A 22,032-nucleotide genomic window follows, 5' to 3' on the forward strand; every position below is an offset into this window, starting at 1 on the left:
GCCTCGCCCCGGTCCCGTCCCTGTCCCCGTCCCCGTCCCCGTCCCCCGCCTCCCTGCGGGGCCGTGTCCCGGGGCGGAGCTGCGGTGCCGGGGCCGTGCGGGCGCTGCGTGCCCCGGCCCGGCCCGTCCCGGGGGGGGCCATGTCTCGGTACCGGCGCTCCGGGGATCGGTACCGGTACCTGGTGTTCTGGCAGCGCCCCATGGTGCCGCTGGGGCTGCTGCAGCTGGCGCTCAGCGCCCTCTGCGTCGTCAGCGGCTTCGTGGACGGCGTCTTCAGGACCGAGTCCGCGCTGGGCAGGACCAGAGCCCCGCTGTGGGCCGGCATGGTGAGGCTGCTCCCTTCCCTCCTTCCAGGTGCTCTCTTTCCCCGCTGCTCCCTGGGGTGGGGCAGGCCGGGGCCGCTGCTGCTGCTCCTGGCTTCCTGCTCCGAGCCCAGGTAGCGCCAGCTTCCTCCTCCTGCCGTCCTGCTCAAGGGGCTCAATGACACCGGTTTATACCAGGTAGCGCAGAAAATGGGGCATTGTGGCAATGGCCAGGCCTTCTTGCAGAAGCCTAGTGACCGCAGAGGCCGATGAAGGTTAGGAGGGGAGCGCGTGCTCAGCACTGAGGTCTCCTCCATCTCCTGGTGCTGCACCGTGTCCCACAGTGGGGCACTGGGGTCCTGCACCCCACTGGGGTCCTGCACCCCAACTCCTTACATCCCAGCAATCCATCACCCCAAGGCAGTGTTACTGAAGCACACGCTCCCATCCCAAGCCTGCCTGGCTCCCTCCAGTGAAGGCTTTTGTCCCTCTGCAAGCTGCGTGATGGCTTGGGAAGGCAGCGCGGGCTCGTAGCGCTGCAGTCAGACCTCAGCTCTGTTATGAGCTGTGAGGCCGCTCCCAGGATCACTGCTGTGGGTGCAGCTGATGTGTAAGACACGTCTCACGCAGCCCAGCATCCTGCCGCTGCTCCTAGCCACCAGGAGATGCCTCAGAGGTTAAACGCAGTAGATCAGCAACTCTCTTCCCTCTTTCTGTTTGTGATCTGACAGCTCCTCTGGTCCCAGCCTTGAAAACGAGGGCCTTCCATCTGTTCTGTGGCACTTTATCTTCAGAATCTGATACGTGTCGTCCAGTTACCAACTCCTTTTCTGGTCTGCAGGTCATGGGAGTCCCGGGCGTCCTGGCTTTGTTTTCCTCTCAGAGAAAGAACCCCATTCTTGTAAGCTTTGGGGCTTTGGGGGAGGGGGGGGACAGGGGCAAAACGTGGTCGGGGGCAATCGAAAGCTCTTTAGGTAGGAAAAGAACTAGCTGGTTCTTCTACAAGATTGAGAGCTTTATTTCTGTGAGTTCTCTTCATTGAAAAGGCAACATTGTTAAGCAAAATGAGGCTTCAGTGTTACTTCACTTTCTAATGCATAACATGAGCTATGGCTCTAATAGACAAAAGCCTGTAGAAATGGTGGCTTTTGAAAAGCAAGCCATCCTGGTATTGCTTCCTGGTATTAAGAGCTGTGTACGCCAAGATAGGAAGCGAGTTAAGTGACTTGCATTTCCTAGATAGTTCCTCTATCCCTGTAAGCTCAAAAGGGGGATATTGTTTCTTAGGAAGAGGACCCTAAGAACAAAGTATTTCAGCCCAGCTTGCACCTGTGGGCCAGATTTGGGCTCAGTTGTATCTCAGTAGTTCAGTATCATGGAAACATTCATCGCACTGCCTGTGGCTTCCACCTGACTGTTGCTACTGGATACTTTGTGTTATGGGAGGTCAAAGGCTGGTACCTGTCACTCATTAATTAATACCTTTTGTTTGCAGTAATGATGTTAATTTACTAGAGGATAGTTTAAATTCCTTCCTGCCTTCTTACTCTCCCTTAATTTCCCTGTATAGGTGAACGTGCTGGTAGCTGCGTCTATAATCTCTTGTGTTGCCATCCTCATTGTGATAGTTTATGGCTCCCTGACGCTGGGCTATGGGGAAGAGGAGGACCTAAGCTCCCACCCAGCCCACGTTATCCACACGGTAAGTACCGCTCGTGCCCATGGGGAGCAGGACAGGCCAGCCTGCCACCACTGCCACCACGCATGCTCGTATCACTTCCCACCGCGTGCTGCCCAGGTATGAGCCTGGAAGCGGTGAAGCCAGGTTAACTGCAGCTGCTGCACCCAACAGGTTGGGCTTGTTCTAGGAAAAGAATCACGGTACCCATCGTGAAAAGGGACAGCCAGTGAATGTATCCCTGGCCTGCTCTGAGGCAGCGCTTGCTAGGCTCCTGAGTCCCTTCCAGCCTGCCTTTCAGGTGATAAAGTTACAGCAATTACACATCAGCTGATTAAATCCAGGTGTCATTTCAATAATATCCCACGAATAAATGAAAAAGGAATGAGTTAGCCCTTTTATACCTCAAATCTTATGCAAACCGTAACTTCCTGTGTGTATGAATACCTCCAAGGTAGATGAAAGTATTCACTACTTTATTGCAGGACAAAGTCAAACAGGCTGGTGAGGTGCAATGTAGCAAGATGTGTTTCATACTTAGTGTGAAGAGGAGGAGCAGCTGTTCCTTGGATTTCTACTCATTGTTAAAGCCAGAGCACAGCTATTTCCAAACCCGATGCAGTTGCATGTCTTAAATTTAGTAAGAACCCTTACCTTACTGCTTGCTCTTTTCCCATTTGGGGCTCACGCTTGGCTTGCTCTTCAGCTCACAGGAAGAAAAGCTTTAAATAACACTGACTTTAAATCAATGTCCTAACATATAATCATAGCACTCTTGCAGTAATTAGAGTATTTTTGGTTCACTTTTTGAACGTGGCTTGAACATTTCCTTTTTTTTGCTTGCAGAAGTTTGTACTTAGCAAAGTTGTCAAGGGTGCTAGCATCACGATGCTCGTTGCATCGATCTGCAGTACTGTCGTCGTGACGATTATTGCTTACTTGGGATGCCGAAGTCTTCCGTGCTGCGCGTGCTACGATAGCGTAACTGGAATGGTGAGTGAGGAGTCTGGGAGCACCGATTCATTTGCACTGAATGTGGGTGGTAGGGGAAGAAACTGAGGAGGTGCGTTGTTCTTCTACAAACCTTATTTTGGCTTTACCCCAGTCATCCAGTGCTAATTCTATGAAATGAAGGGGCTGTTAGAGGGATTTTACAGTTTTCTATTTTTTCCTTTTACTTCCACCTTCTTATTTATAGTGTTGTGTTAGACCTAGCATAAGTTATCTTCATTTTCTAAAACATTGGTGCTGAAGCTACTGTGGTGCCATTGCCTTTGAGTTCCTGCTCTCCTCTGTAAATCAACGATTACTCCATGGTACAGCATTTCAAAGACTTGCTGGTACTCACAAACCAAGATGCCTCATCTCTAGAACTACAAATTCAGTAGTAAGAATGTCCCAAGCACTGTGTATGAAGCGTAGTGTGCAGGTATGTGTAGTGAACCCCGTTTTACTGTCAACCTTTGTGAAATCTGCCTCAACTCATGATGCACACGCTGCGTCTCTGCCAAGTGAGCTCAGTGAATACCAGCTGCTTCTGTACTAGAATAATTCTGATGCTGTATTAAAGCACAAATATCTGACCATCTTACTTGATAAGAACTTCATTGGTACATCTTATTTGCAAGGCAGCCAAGTGTTTGCAAGTGTGTGAGGCAAGGCTGCTTTAAACTTTCAAGCTAAAACTTGTTGAAAGGAGTGAACTACACAGGCATTTTAAATGCGTTCAGGTTTATCTTTTTGAACAAGCTCACAAAATGTCTTTTTTAATGGTATTATTTCATTCGTAGGAATGGTTGCAACCTAATGAGGACCAGAATCAGGCTCTGGAGATGGTTTGCACTGTACAAAGTGAGTAACTCTTCCCATCCGTATATTTGGATGTTCACCAGGGGTATGGAAGGAACATGCTGAATAAGCTTTACATCACAAGCCAACATCCTGATAACCAAAGTACTCTGAGCCAAAAGAACTCAGGATTTTGTGCAAGAGTCAATAGCAGGTTTAATGATTTCTTCTTTCCTTCCCCACACAGGTCCGGGAGACAGAATTTTCAATTTCCCAGATCGGTTTCCAGTCCAGGACGTTGACACAGAGGAAGACACATCCAAACCTCCACCATACATCAGAATGACTTGAAAAAGCGATAGAACATTTTCAAGCTACTAGTCTAAATGTGTAGCAAGATGGATGTGAGAAGTTCTTCATCCTCAAGACGGCTGTGCACTTTCCCTGGGCCTTTTAAAAAGCACCCACAGAAAGAACTATTGACTGCCCAGTGGTCAGCAAAGATCCCAGTGCAAATGGAAAGACTACAGATATTTTTGGATGGCCAGACTTTGCATAGTTAAAATACCTCATTGTCTCTGGAAAGCATGAACTTTTTTCCTCCAGCTTTTGTACTTAATTCATGTTTTATTCCTCTAGAATTCATCATGCAATTTGTCTAGCAGTGCTAGCCTGATGCATTCAAATATTAAATACTATTAATTTTTAAAAGAAACTGGTTTTGGAGTATTCCCCCCACCCTTATCTTCTCTTCCTCCCCCATTGAATTATCTGTCATGAAGGATCCAGTTCACTATTCAGCTTCTGCATACTTTCCCCCTCTCTTGGGGGTCTGGGGCACGTAAAGTTAATGGTATGAAGCTTTGCCAATGCCATTCGGACACCTCTGTCAAAATGGTGTTTCTGGGGTGTGTTCATGTCTACGTACAGTTAGATTTAGTGATGAGTGCTTGAAGTACAATAGTTGCAGTAGCTCCTCTTACAGAGTAACTTCCCTACTTTGAATTCAGTTTGGAGTTTCTCTATTTTGACTTGGGAGACTGAAAGTTTAAAAAAAAAAAAAAATGCTTATTTTGGCGCGTGTTCTGCTAAACTTTGTTATAGTTCAGGTTCAAGGTCCTCTGTTTGAACCACCTACAGCTTCCAGTCAACTTGCACTGGCTCCTGAGGTGCATAAAATTCCCCATCATGCTTTATGGTTCATTTCCAGATAGGCTTAGATGCGCCTGTTGAACAAACACTTCACCTGCAGGCATTGAACACGAAGTGGTGGATCATTTATCCCGCCACAGGGATTAGTCCAGCATATCCATCTGAGCAGGGCTGGGAAAGCAAGTTCTCCTCTTGAGAAAGTGGGAGGACACCATGGGGGCCTCTGAGGCACGTGTCTCAAAAGCCTTGGCTGTATGTCTGTCCCAAAGGGCCGGGAGCTGTACCCCTTTGGCTACCTGGCAAAAACACGGGGGCCCTGTGGGAGCCACCCTGGGGAGGTGGCGCTCTGCCTGCAGCCTCCCAGCTACCCAGTGCCTGCAGCAGAGCTCCAGAGATAAAGCAGTGGCCTCAAAGCCTGCTGGCACCTCCGTTTGCAGCTCCTTCCTCTCTCATCTAAATTAGCTCTGCTCTGGGGAAGAAAGCAGCAACTCTGCTTCTGTTTGCTCTAGCAGGTCTAAATAAAATTAAACTTCTTACATATACAGTTGTCCATCTGCATTGCAATACCTACGAGGAAAATAAAAATAAAAAACAACAGCAACCAGGGATCTAGAGATCACAGATAAAAAGGATTTCATATGATGTTTCCAGCCTCTATCTGCCTGAGGTTTTCCTACTTGTATTTGTATGGGCTGGAGGAAAACTATTCAGTTAAAAACTCACAAAATGGTAGCACCAAACCCACTAACTACAGGTAATTGGCCAGTTAGTTAGAATCTACTTTCAACTTAAACCTGCCTGTATTTGACTTTTTTTAAAAACATTATTTGCCTTTAATATAGTAATTGGCAACATGAGGCAAAAAATGATGCTGTGCCTTATTCTGTGGTGCAGTGCCTGTCAGCAAGCATCAAAGCACCGAGCATGCCTTTTCCCATCCTCAGCTGCTTCTGGCACGGCTCCAAACAGCCTGTGATGACTTTTCCCCACCTTGATTAACATAAACTGCTGCTCTCATCCATTAAGGAGAAGTACCACTCTCTGGGAGAGTTACTGTGATTGCTAACACCTGAAAACAGTTTGGCTTTAATTCTTTTTTTGTTTAAAAGAGATTTTTTGCCTCTGAAGGAGTAACTTGCTGGAAGTATTTTGTTGCTAAACACCCTGCTCAGCCACCGCACCACCGCTGGGTGGAAGTTACAGCCCTGGCCGGGGGTACTGGGCTGTGACTGTGCCTTAGGCTATGGGGTGCTGCATGCCTGGCGTGAGTCACCGGTGTTCAGCGTCTGGTTGAACAGAGAAATTAATTTGATTTTATGGCAAGCATGCAAAGAATAAACTTCAGCAGTCCTTGCCGTAATCCAGAAATGTTTTCACCAGCTCTGAGTGGTAACTCCTGAAGCGAGGAGGTTCCGAAAGCAGCACCGGGCCTGCGGGGAGGATGCAAGCAAGGCTGGGGCAAGTCAGGTTCTGCTGGCACGTCGCTGGTACACGCACCGAGGAGCTGGCTGCTCCTCCTGCTCTGCTCAGGAAGCAGCCGAGCGGTGGCATTTAGTGGCAGGATGCCCCCCGCAGAGTCCTGCCCTTGCAGGAGGTGCTGCTTTGGCTTGGAAACAGCCCTCTCAGCATATACTGGAGGCTGGGTGTGTAAAAGAGCAGTATGTCTGTCCTACTTCTAAACTAAACGTTTGCAATTGATGCAGCAGCACCTATAAAGCCCTCATTGCCTGGATATTTCTTTTTCAAATGGATTTTGCTGATCTTTCCATGGTGCAGTTGCAGCACTGCTGTCACCATGCCAGCATGAAGGCACCTAGGATCCCTTACAGCTACACAATGCCAACGATTCTCGTACAAAAGGAGAGCTGCTGGAAAAGAAACGGCTGCACAGTGGAAACCGGTGCAAACTGTATACCAATTTCATTGGTTAGCACTGCAGAAAATATATTTGTTTGTGATTGCAGAGCCCAGTGCTATATTTAGTAGCCTGTTCCACACGCGAGCTATGGTTCCCCCCGAGAGCCTGGCAGGCTCTCCAGGGACATTTCATGCACTGCCTCACCCCCAGCTTTCTCTGATGGAAGTCAGATGGATTTTGTTTTACACAAACACATCCACAACACCTCCAGCAGAAAGGCTTCGAGGCGATTATTCCCCAGAGGCTTTTTCCCCTTGGTAAGCCGCTAGTTGCTGGAGCTGCTGCCCTGCTGCCTCCCCGCCCCGAAAGGCTGCCCTTTTTGCTGTGGGGAGGGCAGGGAAGCACAGACACACACCAGGATGCGGCCTGGCATCCAGCCGTGGTGCTGATGGCCGGTGCACCGCAGCACAGTGCCGGCAGGACAACGTGCACAAAGCCTGGGGGAAAAAAGGATGTGTCCAGCCCCCAGCTAAGCTCCCAGCCTGGTCTGCCCTCAAACTCCCTGCATACATAGGTGCTGCACATTGTTTGCAAGCACCTTGTGCTTCCACCACTGGGAAGTGTAACTAAAGGCATTCTAGAGAAGAATGGTACTTGCAAATGTGCCTCACATCTCTCCGAGTCCAAACATACAGCTCTTTTCTAGGGCATGATAGAAAGCTCCTTTGAAAGGTATCACATTCCCTGGCTACACATCCTGCACAACAAAATCATACAGCCATCAAGCAGGTCATGTTCACCTCACGTACCATTGTTTGTATTTGTTAAAGATATGACTTTTACATTTAGAAATGCTTTTCTACCTTGGGTAAGCTTAGCAAAAATGCTTCTTCCTTCCCCAGCACACAGCACAAGCCTGCAGGATGCCTGGGCTCTGCAACTGAAGGATGCCAGCATTGCCACTAGCACGGCGTCACTAATCAGACGGTGTAATCAGCAGGTTAATCAGGGGAGCTGTTCCTGCGAGTTAACGTTCAACTAAGAGCAAAGTATTTGCTGAGCCCATTTCCTGCTCAGAGACGTGGGGATGAGAGACCAGCTTCAGGCACATTTCTGACAGCTACCTTCTTGGTGGCTTTGGGGTTTTGTTTTTTTGCAACTTCACGTCCACTCTTCTAGTCCAGTGCTTACATGGTGCTGTCTGACAGTCGTGATGATGTACTTTTTTCCTTGACGTTACTTAATAATACAAATATTCAGGCAGAAACAGAACCAAAGGTTTCAGACCGACGTGGAACACCCTGGGCACAGTTTGCCGGCAATGTGCAGGTTGAGGCTCACAGTTTGCCAGCTCCACTGCTGTTTGTCCTCCCCTGCCACGAGGACAGCTGCCAGAGTTCAGGGTCATGGCAGTGGAAAGGAGTCACCACAGCGGACACAAAGATGTTTCCATTGGGCTGGCAAAAAACAGTGAGAAGCCAAAGGACAAAAATCACAGCACTGCATGAGCCATATACCTCTCAGTTCTACCATAGAGCACCTGAAAATGCAAGTCAGACTTCACTACAGGTAGGGAAATGACTCCAGGAATACATATTACTTGTTTCTTAGAGAAAAACGTCTGATACATTTACTACACAAGGGTACTAGTTTACAGCAAAACAATTATCTGGCTCGATAAATCGAAGTTTTCTTACCAAAGCCTTTGCTTGGTCTCAGTGGCTCTATTGAAGCAGTTTCTTGCATGAATCTCCTTGGCTCATTGCGTCCTTCTTTTCTGTTAACCTGTAATACATGCAGATGTAATGGTAGCCACTAGCCAAATGAAGACTTCCAAAGAGAGCTTTTAAAGAGCCAGGAAAACACAGAAGTAGTAGTGATCAAAATAAAGTGATACGCTGAAAACAGAATGAGGCATTGGCCTGCACTTGAAAGGAGGGAGGTTTGATCGTCTTTGCTTTTAAAGACAACAGAAAACCAGGTAATACTACCAGAGCACAGCATACCCTTTTTGGACTCAGTCCATATGGTTTACTGTAGTGATTTCTTCTCCAGTACAAGCAGTGTGTAAGTACGGGGAAAAGTCCTTAGTCTTAATTCTTACATGAGCAGGGCAAGCCTATGAAATCAAACACCATTTCCTACTCTTCCTTAACAGTTTTCTGGAAAAAAAGCAACTGCTTTGTCCTGCACCACTTCAGGTAAATCCGGTTGATTGAAACACACACCAAATCTACACAGTTTCATTTGCATTTCGTGGAGTCCCTTTATGAATTGTTGCAGTGTCTTTTTTTTTTTTTTTTAATTACAGCTTGGATACTTCCAGAAATGTGTGTCTTTTCAATGGACGTGACATTAATAGTCAGTATTAATTAAAAACAAACGAACAAACAAAACATACTGAAGTTCTTATTAAATATATCATATACCATATGTCATATATCATATTTCATACTTATATTCTGATCCACTACATCCTTTTACATACACTGGTCACACTTTTTAATCACTCAGTTGCTGTATCTGTGGGGTTTAGCCTCAAACAATACGACCCATCAGCTCGCATGCACCAGGCATTGCCTCTCGGCTGTTCCTTCCCCTGGTTTTTCAGCTCCACGCCCACAAAAAGCCCACGCCCTCTAATATATGCTATTGTCATATATAAAAATCACAGACATAGATGTTTAATATCACAGAAACTCTGGAAACTAGCTTTAGACGCTGCTGCAGTCTGAGGAAAGCACAGCCATTGCAAGGCATACATGCCAATCACAAGGGCTGCCAGCGCTGTGCTTTTTCACAGCAGCATCACAGTGACTCAAATATCAGCTCGGCATTGAAGTTAGTACTTCATGGTAGCGATGCGGATGAATAATCATACACAGGAACTCAAAACCCCTCTGATTAGCAAATGCTCTTTTTATGCGCAGCTGAATCGTTAGCTGCTGAAGCCAGGAGTCCTTTATTGCTTCCAACTTCTGAGTGGGTTAAAAATATCTTGAAGTAAATGGAAAAGTTGTTGCACACATTTTAGGGCACGTTTAACCTTATTCCTCATTGTGTGCCCTTCCTGGAATAAGCAAAGCAACTGAGAACTACAGGCAAGAACAGCAACACCTAACCCCCTCTGGATTAGTTGTTTGTTTTTTTTTTTTTTCCTACATGGGTGTGTGGGGTTGACCAGGCTTTTACAGACGTCAGACCATCCCTCCACCCCTCCGCAGCAGCCTGAAGCACAGCCTGGCAGATAGGCAAGGGGCAGTGCTAAAAACTCGGTTACTTGCTTTAAAACAGGACCTAAGGTGAAGGTGCTGTATAGTAAGGTGGATTATGATGGGTAGATAAGAGAGAGAGGCTCTTTGAGCTCTTCAGTATTGTTAAATACAGTTGTTTTTCCTCAGTTCTCTGGAATCAAGTAAATACCTGAAGATTCTGTTGGTTTTATTGTGTGTATTTATTTATTTTGTAAGCAAATGCTGCTTTCAAAATCCATCTCCTTAAGGAAAAAGAGAACATGAGACCCAAATGCACCCTACTGGTTTCAAATAAGATGCAGACAGGAATCTAAAACATACTCCCCACTTTATTTCTTTTTTTTCTTTTTTTTTTTTTTTTTTTTTTTTTTTAAGATTGATCATTTATTTCAAAGCCAATCTTTATCATTAATTTAGGGAAAGAGAAATGAGGCTGCTTCTTTTGAATGTTTGCGATTGGCAATACAAGCTTTCATGCAGCTGATGTAACGTGAGCTGCAAGTTGTGCCACCTGCATCAAAACAAATAAAAACGTTGCTGGAGGCGAGCACAGCACTCTTGGTAAATTCTGAGCTACTGGCAGGCTGACCTGCTATCGCTGCCATGGCTAGGGGCACGGTACAGGTGTCCTAATGGAGCCCAGCCCAAACCTGGAATGTCTCTGCTGTTACCACGACACAAAGAGTATGTATGGGTGCTACCAGAGAGACCTGCTTACCCTAAGACTCCAGTTGACATTCTTGCTATCAAGCTCCGAGTTGCAACAGCCTGTCTCTGGTCAATGATTGTCACTGTACCTCTGTCAGATTACATCAATTCTGGGTTGTTTTCCAGGGGTGAGAAGAATAGAATGGAAGCAAAGCGGATAACAGGTTTCTTTAAATGAGCAGTGATACTGCTGGGAAATTTGCTTTTCATTAATTTTAAATTATAAGTTTTCTACAATTCAAAATTCTCCTTAACCAGAGGCGATTTAACACAGACAGAAAATAATACATGTGGATAATAGCTGCACTGAACACAATTATTGACTTCAGTTACTGCATTCAGTCCCTGCATCTCCAGCTGCTTTTACATGCCTTTCTTTGGGCTGTGGGAGTATCTTCCTAAACTACAAGGAGCTGCATTAAGAAACGCACGTCAGCCTCTTTGATTCTGATTTTGCAGCTGACTGGATGCACAGATCTCAGAGAATCCCAAGCCGTCACTGGAAAGCAGCAGCAAGTCTTTCCCTATCAATGTCGCTTCACAGGCCTCACTGATGACTTCATTCAGCCGTATGAATAAGGTCTTCCTTTGGACTTGCAGTGTGAACCAAAACAACAACAACAAAACAAACAATCAAAAGAAGAAGAACAACAACAAAAATCAATAAAACCCACTCCCTTTTCTCATTCTCCAGAGTTTTTTTGTGAGTACAGCATGAAGAAATGACACGCAGGCACTTGTTCTCCTTACAGGTCTATCTTCAAAAGACTACAGTGTTAACTATGATCCAGACCGGAATGAGCATTTAAGTTTTCCTGCAGTAATGTCAATTTCTTATGTTATCTACAAGTCTAAGATTACATAGCTGTTGGGTGTTGATTTTCATACAAAACTGGACTGCCATTTTCTCGTGGAAGTGAAAATATTCACCAAGAAGGGACTGGCTCTATCTAAGTTCTTTTATGGACTCCCATATTAACCATGTCAATCAAAATTAGATGTTAATTAATTTTTAGATTGTGAAGGCATGCCAGAGATGAAATAAAGTGAAAGACAATAGCTCATTGCATGTTCTCAACTTCTCTCACTACAGCTGGAAAATTGTCTTTTTAATTATTGCTTTATAAAGCTGGGAAAAATGGCAAAGCTCATTGGGCTTACATGACAAAGTTTTGGTAACAGGGGACTGCAGGGGTACGGAGCCATGTTGGCGCAGTGCTTGAAGAGCTGCTGCCTGTGGGCAGCCCCCACAGGCTCAATTTGGGAAGGATGGCATCCCCTGGGAGGGACCCCGTGTGGAGCAGGGGCAGAGAGTGACCGTGAAGGAGTGGCAGAGATAAAGAGTTAGGGACTGACCGCAGCCCCCATTCCCTGTTCTTCTGTGCCGTTCGGAAAGGAAGGAGAAGAAGGTGGATAAGGGGAAGGTGTTTATATTTTTTATTATCATTTATAATTTTAGTTTTTTTTTTTTTTTTTTTTTTTTTTTTTTTTTTAACTGCTCTAGCTCGTTAGTAGCTAGACTAGGTAATATATTCTATTAATCTCCCCATGCTGAGTCAGTGTTGCCCATGACGATAATTGTTGAGTGATCTTCCTGTCCTTATCACAACCCTTGAGCACTTTTCCATGCATTTTCTCCCCCATTCCCTTTGAGGAGGGGGAGTAAGAGAGCAGTTGTGGTGGAGCTCAGCTGCCCAGCTGGGTAAAACCACCACACAAGGGTGGAGCTATTTCAGCTTTCACATGCTTTGATGGATGTGTACTTTAGACCCTTTATGGGATCAGCTTTTTTTCTTTTTTGATAGGTGGAGATTACAGTACACATAAAAAAGCACCATGTATTTTGATGCTTCTTGGCCATAGCTTCACAATGAAGTAAAGGAGAAATGGAAACACCAAGAAAACTCAAATGTGCAGCAAGTAAGCATATGTATGAATACTAAGACACATTTAAAGTTTGCATGTCAGCCTTCTGCCTTCCTAATTTGAAGGTAGCTTTCTTCCCAAGTAGTGTAATGGAATATAGTACCAATCTAAGATGAGGATTCACCATTGAATCACATTTGGTGGTTTGTCTACCAAGGTCCTTTCTGGTCATTCCGTTGCTCCACAAGCATAGAGCAAATATGTTCAATAAATACATTTTTTAAAAGTCATTCAGTAGAATTAAGTCTTATCAGTGATAACTGCAATCATATTTAAAGATGCAAAACATCTCCAAAATACGTTCTAGCTTTTTGTTTTAAATAGACTTTTTATTAAGCATGGAAATAGAATAAGTTCATAGATAGAGCATAGATAGTGAAATAGTACAAGATAACACCAAAAATGTTTGGAAATTCTTATGTATCTGGGTGAACAGGCTACGATATTTACCAAGAAGCCCACTTAATATCAATTGGAATTGAAACCTTGCTCTGTGTGTGTGTCTGCATACATCTATGGAAGCCTGCAAGACTATTTTTTGAGAGAACTAAGCTGTATCTGAAATTAAGAGTATTTTTTTCCATTCAGAAATCTAAGACTATGAGAAATGAGGTAAGCCTATGAGAAATGACAAAGACTCCGTAAGGGTCTTGATGTATATTGAGGGGCCAGTAATTGCCAGTTTTCTAGAACTTCAGATAAGTCCAGAACACACTCTGAAGCATCATGCAGGTGTTTCAGATGCTCCGAAACAACTCTTGAGACCTTGCAAGAGAGGAGTGACAGTAGTCCAAGTACTGTGACAGTCTTTCACAAAATTGTCAGCCACACATACAAAAAACTAAGAACCCTTTTACCTCCCTTGCTTATCACAGTTTATTGTGGATTTTACTGTAAGAATTGGTATCATAATTCCTAGAACAATTACTGAAAAGTAGTGATAACAGTTTGTGGCAAAGCCAGTTTATTAGGTTTCTGGGATTGTGTCTTACCCTCCCCAACACATACAAAATAACCCAACTTTACAATTTGGTAAGGTGAAAATATGTATACAAAGTAGTCGGTACTTTTGACATTGATTCTGTGGGCAGAACATTACTACTGAAAGCCAGGAAGCACACTGAATCCTGAATCAATGACCACATTACCTTTATGGCAGAACCGTTAAAACATGCTATGTGCTGAAGACAAGATTACATAGTTAAAACATTTTCTTTACACAATTTTAATGACATGAGGGCTCTTATTTACAGGTTGCGAATAACTCAAAGCTTAACAGATTTGCAGATGTCTGATATCAAATTTAACATTAACACTGTACCTACATAATTTCCTTACCTCAGCTCCCAACCTGACTGACTGACTGACTTTGGAATTCTTCATTCTGTTTTTTATTAGAAAAAAAAAAAAAAGTTTGCTGGCATACTCAGTACTATACAAATAGTTAAGATTGATACTTTTGAGAAAAATGAGTAAGAATGTGAGTGAAAAATAAATTGTCCAAGAGGACTGTAAACCATGTTTATTTATAATATTATACACATAAATGTAAGATCAATCCTTTTCTAAAAAAAGAAAAATATTAAGGAAACTCATGTTAAAAAGCTGATTGTTTCTGAAAGGACTGTAAATCAAATTCTAGTCATAAAAGGTTCAGAGTGAATACAAAAATTCCCTTTAACAACTGTTGCATAAACAAAATTACTGTCATAGTTGTAGCAGCTTTATATGGAAAAAATATTATATTTTGTTTAGATTATTTTTAAGCATCCTAAACATATTAGGCCAAATTTAATGCTATTTCTATGTGTGAAGAAAAAAAAAGTCAATGCATTTTTCCCTTTATCAATAAAACACTTGCAATAGGATTTAGACCTCAGTAATTTTAATAGTTCAAAAGTTAGCTTGCTTCAGTATTTTGTTTCTAATAATCATTCGGATGGTGACTTCTAAACTGGGGCTTATATTTAGCTTCCAGTACACTGCAAATCAAAAATCTTCGTTTTTACTTAAATTCCTTTAAAAATTAAGTCAGAAAATATTGTTTGATCGTGGCATACGAAGTCACAGACTGAATTCTATGGATTATACTTCACATTATGTAGCTGTGTGCGACCTACCACCATTTTTGCTATGAAACTTGACCTTCACAGAAAAGAACTGAATGAAATGGCTGCAATTATGAGAACACAGAAGAAAATGGGTCTAGAAGAGCAATTACTAACTCACATTAGTAATGCCACGGATGCCCAACTTACAGCCATGACATGAGCAAGTTTTAGCCAAAAATCTGTAACAGATTTGGCAGACTTTCTCTATATTTCAAAATCTAATTTATTTTGCATTTATATGTATTTAAAGTAAAACCCATATTCCCTACTCTTTAAATGGATGATACTGTCTTACCATTATGCAAGCAAATCGACCTTCAGTTACGGAAGCTGGTAGTTCCTTTGCACAGAAGCCTTCACATATTCTAGCACAGAACAATACAGATTATTAGACTATGGTGGCCTTGACATTTTCAATAAATAAGGCACAACTTTGTACATCAAAACGGGCATGAGAAGTAACATTCTGTCCTAAACATTTTCATCCTTAAAATGTTATCAAGTTGGTTTGTCAAATGTTGTTTTTCTTAAGACAGTTGAAAAGCATCAACACTAGCATCCTCTGAAACATGTATCTTTGCAAACCGTTACACTTCTGGCAACCTCACTCCATTTCTTAGTTTCTTAAGTGTTTTCAGTTACACTGGGACACAACTCAAACACAGCATCCTTAGAAGTCAGTCCTCACTGAATATTGAAGTTTTGGTAAGGCCAGAGAGGCTGTGGGTAGTTCTAGTCCCAGATTTTCCCCCATATCCTGTGCTAAAGGACTTTTTGTATGAAGGAATGCATAGTTTAGTCTTACAAGTTATTTATGAAAAATTAATGGACTTTTAAGTTATCAGTTAATCGTCTAGAGGTAGGGACAAGTTTGTCAATTCTCTTACCACTGCCATGAAGAAACAGACAAAGTTTACAATGGAATGACATGCCATGAAAGCCAGCAGTTTGCACTTACACTGAAGCCCAGACTTTATCTGACAGTCCTGTTGCTTGTTTATTTTTTATATAAGTAGGTATTTGCTTATCAGCTTGCTAGCAGTCATCAAATATCCCTTCAGACATTAAAAATCTCCCCATCTCCCCACTCACTGACCTGAAAAAATCAGGCTATCTGGCTGTCCCCAAACACTTTTCCTCCTACATTATTCCAATGCAAGTAGCAACCAGAAGTGTTAGTAAACTGTCTTACTATGTATAGCTTTACCACAAGTGACAAAAACGATCTCAGGCAGCAAGAGCTCAAGAAGAATTGCTTTGTCAATACTTCACTTGAAAGTTTACATTCCTGTATATTTATAGTGAAACTTCAGTAATTCAGAAAGTACAACTACAAAGTACAAGAAAATGAGACGGGCACATCTACACCAGAAAAAAAACAAAACAACAACAACAAAAAAAACCACAGTAAAGTGCCAAAAAGATTTCCTATAATTGCTACCAAACCCTGGATCTGTGTCAAGATCATAATTTTGGAGCATTTGCAAACAAGACAAGGTGAGAGCTAATAAACAGCGAGATTTAACACCAGCAGGTCATGGCAGGTTTTGGTTCAGGCTTTATATGTATTTGATCGCGATCTGGGGGTTGACTAAGCATTAATGGCTTGTGACTTTTAAGCTTGTGAGCCAGTGTCATAAATATGGCCTCCACATGGTCATTGTCATTGGGGTTTTTGGCAGAGGTTTCAAATAACGGCATACTGTGAGTATCAGCAAACTTCTGGGCCAAGTCCGTAGGTACCTGAATAGCACTTCTCAGGTCACATTTATTTCCAACAAGAATCCGTGGTATATCGTTGGCAAGGAGGTGTTGTTTGCATTCTTCTATCCATGATGGCAGACTGTGAAAACTGGCAATGTTTGTCATATCATACACAAACACAACAGCGTGTACGTTCCTGTAATAGTGCTGCACCATGCTCTTTCTGAAGCGCTCCTGGCCTGCCGTATCCCATAGCTGGATCTGAAAATAGAAGGAGAACAAGAGAAAAAAATGTTTTATTACTTTTGCTAGAAAATAACACCTATTACCTGTAGCTAGGAAAGTCACGCAATTACAGGAAAACACTCTTCAGAATTAATCATACTGAAAAGTTTGTGCTGAAAAAACTATTGCTTTTATGCAATTTCAGAAATTGTTCCTTCCAAACGTGCCTGCTCACAATTGAAGCTACAAAGAAATTAAGATGCAGCTTGAACGCAAGTACAAATTTCTGAAGGTTTATTGAAGCAGGTATTTTGTAAGATTTTTACAAAAACAAATACTGAAATCTTGTCAGTTATGCTTTTCTTTGACAAAACAAAATACTTCACAGCATAACTCTCAGCTGACATGATTTTTTATTGCCAAAAATAATGTCATCTTCCCCAAAGCGTTGATCTTATCATGAAGTTAACTGTGTATTGTGGTAGACTCATGAGAAGTAGGAATAAATCAAATCATGCATGAACAACAAAAACAAAATAAACAGGACAAAGAAGTCTGTTCCATAGTCTATTAGACTTAAACTCTCCTATGAATCTCAAACTTATTTAATACATAAGCTAGGTCCATACTGTGCTTTGTAGCGTAAACCATGCATGTAAGGAAAAAAAAAAAAGCACAAAACTTCTGTTTATTATGATACTGCTATTTCCAAGTTATGCACTATTCTATCCTAAACAGACTGAACTCATATTTTTTCAAAACCTATTCAGTCAGTGTTACAGACAAAAACCATTAATAAATAAGTGAAATGCTCTCAAACACTACTGAGATCTATTCCTAAAACTATCACAAAAAGGTATTGCCAATATTTTCCCTTGATGAAAACTCCCATGCACACAGTTCTGCATTTCTTTGATCCAGATGTTTCAGTAAAACTTGCTCAGAAATTCTAAGTGTCTTGAAAGTTGCTTTCTTTACAGTTTTTACTACTGACTTTAACATAAAAAATGGAAACGAGGTGCTAGAGAAACCTGCTAATGGCAAGAAGCTAAGATGTATCCCTGAAAGACAGGTGAGTTACAGTACCATATAGAAAAATAATCTGGAATAGTAGGATTAGGGTGAAATTGAACAGGAAGAGATGCAAAGCCTTGATAACACAGACTAATGATGAAGACTTCTCCTGAAAGTGCAGAATTCATCCGTTTGGAAACGACTAAAATGGATGATGATCCACATACACGAGTCAATCACAGGATGTTATGAATCACTAGTGTGAAGGAAAAATAGTAAGTGGTATTTCAGGATGGTGTGACTTCTTCTGCAATATTATGTGCAACCCTGGTCACCCAAGCTCAAGAAAAACCTCAGACCAGAGCTGGTGGAAATGGTAGTTACTGGTTTGATCAGGGGAACAGAAACTTTACATGAAAACGATAGAACAGCTTGGACTCTGTAGTCTAGTCCAGTTATTTGCAGCTTCTAAACAACAGACTTATAAGATCCATGTACCGCTTCTAAAAGCGTCATTAAGATTATGAAGAAAAGCAAGGCAAGGCACCCTAGCCTCTGACTGAAGACAGTGGTAGTCAGCTGCAAGTTACCTCATCCTAGAGCAAATACCTCCTTTTTGCCAACTCTTTTGTGCTCTGAACACAGCTGACTGCATCTCTGTGGCAGCCTAGAGATGTAAAGGCAGCCTAGAGAACTAGATTAAATATGGGCACCTGTATTTATACCTATGGGTAAGACTCATTCACCTACCCAGCTGAGAAATAAATCTAGTTCCATGCACTAACAGAATATTATCAAGTCAGGAGATTCATGGGAAGAAAAAAAAAATCATTAATTTAGGCTATGACAAATTAAAAAGAAAAAAAAAAATCACAGGCTGAGTTGTTGCTTATAGTCAGACAACAAAAAGGTGAGGAATCACTCTATATAGTCTCCCAGAACGGTATATCAAATCTAATGTAAAGAGGCAGTTTGTTTTCAGAAGCAGCTGCAGATGCTGAGGTTATGCTTCTCTCCCCACCTCACTCAGAGAGCAGAAGTCAGTCACGCTTCGGTCAAGCACAGATCCACAAGCTTATTGTCAGCCTTGGGTAGAGAAGAGGAAATTAAATTAAAGCTTTACATATCTTTCAAGTTAAGCTGAAGCAACAGCTCCTCCTAAATGTTATTTCCATGCAGCTTTCAAACTTGAAATGTGTCATCTCAAGTAATACTTTCCCAACACTGAAGGTTTTACAGAAGTTTCTTTGTTCCTCTCACCAGGTGAACTTGAGCAGACCATCCCATTTCTGACACCCTCTCCCCCCAGAAAAAGTATTTGCTCTACTGAAAAACACTGGGAAGGATCACTTTTAGAGATGTGCACTGATGAATTAACATTAAGATTATTGTTTCATGATTATTTAAATACCATCCATCATCAAGGAGGCACACTTATTATAACAGCCCTCTAAAACATGGGCTTTGAAAATCTGGTTTAACAGCTTAATTCAACTAATAAAAACTGAGGACAGAACCACTTTGTCACACTCCCTAGGATAGACAAATGGTACTTAAATATATCAACCCAGCTACCACCTCCCACCTTCTGACTCCTTTTTGTGGATCCAAGAAAGATTGTTTTCTGCGCAAGGACTCCCTTAGCGTGCATGGCTTATAAATGCTGGTAAAAACACAACTGCCCTTTAATAAAAACAAAATGATAAACTATGCCTCCTTTAAAAGATGGAAAAAAAATGCCAACAGCTCAAAAGAGCAGAACACGATGTTTGGACATTCTTCTTTGAATTTCATCTGCATCCTTTGCTCCTTTAATGTAGGTCAGTAAAGAGTGACATCATTGTTTTTCTTCGATTCTCAGTGTATAGGTCATTTTAGGCAGAGGGAAATCTAGAATGCAGTGTTGAAAATTTTATTCTATTCCTCACATCTAGGCATAGCTGTTTCAAATGAAGCTGTGAGCCTACTGTATAAGCTACACACGAATACACTCGTCCCTATGCCTTGAATTCTAAAAAACTGTGTGGGAGACCCCCGGCGAGAAGAACTGTGCTTGTATTACTGCCAATGACACAGCGTTTTTCCAGCTGCAAGGGAAACGCTCTCTGTACTGTAGCAGCACAAGAATGACCATCCAGCTGGCTGGGGGAAGGGAGAAGAGGGAATGAGAAGAAACCAATTAATACTCTCTTTCAAAACACGAGGAAAAATTCCCCTGCTCTGAGGGCCTGGCCCTTGAGGGCACAACCAGAACAGCAGCCATTTGGCTCATCTCACCTCCTCTCTTTCCTGGTTCAACAGGCATTGCTGGGGAGATGCTATGAGAAAGAAAGGTAAAGACGAGCAAGAAGAGGTGGCAAAGAATAAAAATTGGTGTGTGCTCAATGACATGTAGCATCCTCCCAACAGTTACAGCCCTGGCTGTAATGATGAATTTTATTTATTTTAAAGCTAAAACTAAACTGCCAGGGAAACTAGGAGTCCGAAAAGCATCTTCTCCTCAAGAACACTGCAAAACCACCTCCCACAACCTATGTAACAAAATGGCACAATAACCAATGTGAAGCATCTTGGAGCTGTGAATCATTTTACTTACTTATTTATTTATTTATTTATTTTAATTCCCTGCAGAATTGTGGGCACAGTCCAGAGGTGGTAAAAATGCCAGGCAAGAAGATGGTGCTGACAGGAAGGTGTCCCTCATGAGGTTCCCTTCTGCTCTGGAGAGCAACAGAGCAGAGAGTACAGAATATCAGCTAGAAGCCAAAGAAGTGTTGTTCAACGGTTTTATAAGGGCAAAGAGTAACAGACTCTTACTGGTGCTTCTTTTTTAATTAAAAAGGACATAGGGTAAAAAGAAAAAAAAAAGGGGGAAGACAGGCAAATGGACAAATGGAAGAAATGGCAAGCGTGGGGGACAAATGGATAGCCTCCCCCTCTCCAACATCTGTAAGCAGTGAGTAAACAAGGCAAAACTATAGCTTTCAGCTGCCTGTCAGCTGTAATCCCAAAGCCTGGTGATAACATATGCACAAGTAAAATTCCATCACTACTGCTACTCTTTTTTTCCACGCATCTGCTAAACTTTGATCACAGAAGCAAACTATCGTACAGAAGGGAATTTTGCTTAAAGGATGTTACTGCTAGCAGCCAAGCTGCACTGGTAAGCAACCAGTGGTTCCATCTGCAAATAGCTGCTAGGATCACAAGGAGTGCTTATGCATCCCTCTGGCAAGCTAGGTATGTTTCATATACTTTTAAAATATGTTTTAAAGCGCAAAGAAGGTGAAAGAGCATTCATCTCCTCCCCAGATTTTCTCTGCATTTAGATCTGTACGAACAAACTTCGGCTAACCCTGTAATCAGCGCAGAACACCCATGAAACGTGAGCCACGCACCCGGCCTGTCACCGTCCAGCCCCGCACCGCATGCAGCAATCCACCAGAACCCTACAAAACCCAGCTGCCACACGGCAGCTCCCTGCTGAGCAACGCTCGGCTTCTCGGCGGGATGCCACTGACTGTTTTCAGCAGAGCCGCCGCATCTTTGCGCTGCTACCTTGATGCGCTCGCCGTCGATGGTGACGGCCCGCTCGCGGAAGTCCACGCCGATGGTGGCCTCGGTGCGCTGCGGGAAGCGGCCGGCGCAGAAGCGGTAGGTGAGGCACGTCTTGCCCACGTTGGAGTCGCCGATGACGATGATCTTGAAGATGCGGGAGCGCGCCGGGGGCAGGCTGCCGCTGCCCGGCAGGCTCAGCTCCAGCGACGACTCCAGCTCGGCCGCCGCCGCCATCATCGCCGCCGTGTCCCCCCCGCTCCCCTCCCCTCAACGCCTCCAACCGCCGCCAACCGGCCGGTAACGGCCGCCGCCGGCCGGCAGCGAGCGGCTGCGCCCCGCCACGTCACCGCCCCGCCCCGCCCCGCCCCGCCGCGCCTCTCGCGAGAGCCCGCGGCTGAGCGGCGGCCGTTGGGGGGCGCGGCGCTGCCTGAGGCGGCGGGCGGGAATGGAGGGGGGTGAGGGGAGGGAGCGGGGGGCCGCGGCACGGGTCGTACACGAAATAGAATCACAAAATCGCAGAATCACAGAATTTCTAGGTTGGAAGAGACCTCAAGATCATCGAGTCCAACCTCTGACCTAACGCTAGCAGTCCCCACTAAACCATATCCCTAAGCTCTACATCTAAACGTCTTTTGAAGACTTCCAGGGATGGTGACTCCACCACTTCCCTGGGCAGCCTGTTCCAATGCCTCACAACCCTTTCAGTAAAGAAGTTCTTCCTAACATCTAACCTAAAACTCCCCTGGCACAACTT

The 22,032-nt window shown here is 43.5% G+C and overlaps 2 protein-coding genes across 6 annotated transcripts; one reads left to right on the forward strand and one right to left on the reverse strand.

Moving 5' to 3' along the window:
* The first annotated feature begins 11 nt into the window (after window positions 1–11).
* On the forward strand, window positions 12–4,446 carry LOC309877553 (uncharacterized protein). The gene is made up of 6 exons (XM_082758999.1): window positions 12–326; window positions 1,144–1,203; window positions 1,873–2,004; window positions 2,827–2,973; window positions 3,771–3,831; window positions 4,016–4,446. The coding sequence occupies exons 1-6, from the start codon at window positions 141–143 to the stop codon at window positions 4,117–4,119; spliced, it is 690 nt and encodes a 229-aa protein (XP_082615125.1). The 5' UTR covers window positions 12–140; the 3' UTR covers window positions 4,120–4,446.
* A 3,085-nt stretch (window positions 4,447–7,531) lies between these two features.
* On the reverse strand, window positions 7,532–21,565 carry RAB33B (RAB33B, member RAS oncogene family). Of its 5 annotated transcripts, none has more exons than XR_014317456.1 (5): window positions 21,279–21,565; window positions 16,521–16,742; window positions 15,073–15,142; window positions 8,476–8,563; window positions 7,532–8,235 (listed from the first exon to the last, which is right to left on the reverse strand). XR_014317456.1 is itself a non-coding variant. In XM_082759856.1 (3 exons), the coding sequence occupies exons 1-3, from the start codon at window positions 21,513–21,515 to the stop codon at window positions 15,134–15,136; spliced, it is 468 nt and encodes a 155-aa protein (XP_082615982.1). In that variant the 5' UTR covers window positions 21,516–21,565; the 3' UTR covers window positions 12,982–15,133. The 5 variants fall into 5 exon arrangements, 2 of the variants coding, with proteins under 2 accessions (XP_082615982.1, XP_082615981.1); XR_014317457.1 differs by adding an exon at window positions 14,005–14,050 and having other exon boundaries at window positions 7,597–8,235; window positions 15,073–16,742; window positions 21,279–21,564; XR_014317458.1 differs by lacking the exons at window positions 7,532–8,235; window positions 8,476–8,563 and adding an exon at window positions 12,982–14,050.
* Between the last annotated feature and the right edge of the window lie 467 nt (window positions 21,566–22,032).

This window comes from Aythya marila (assembly GCF_965140915.1).
Source record: "Aythya marila genome assembly, chromosome: 4".
NCBI classification, from domain to species: domain Eukaryota; kingdom Metazoa; phylum Chordata; class Aves; order Anseriformes; family Anatidae; genus Aythya; species Aythya marila.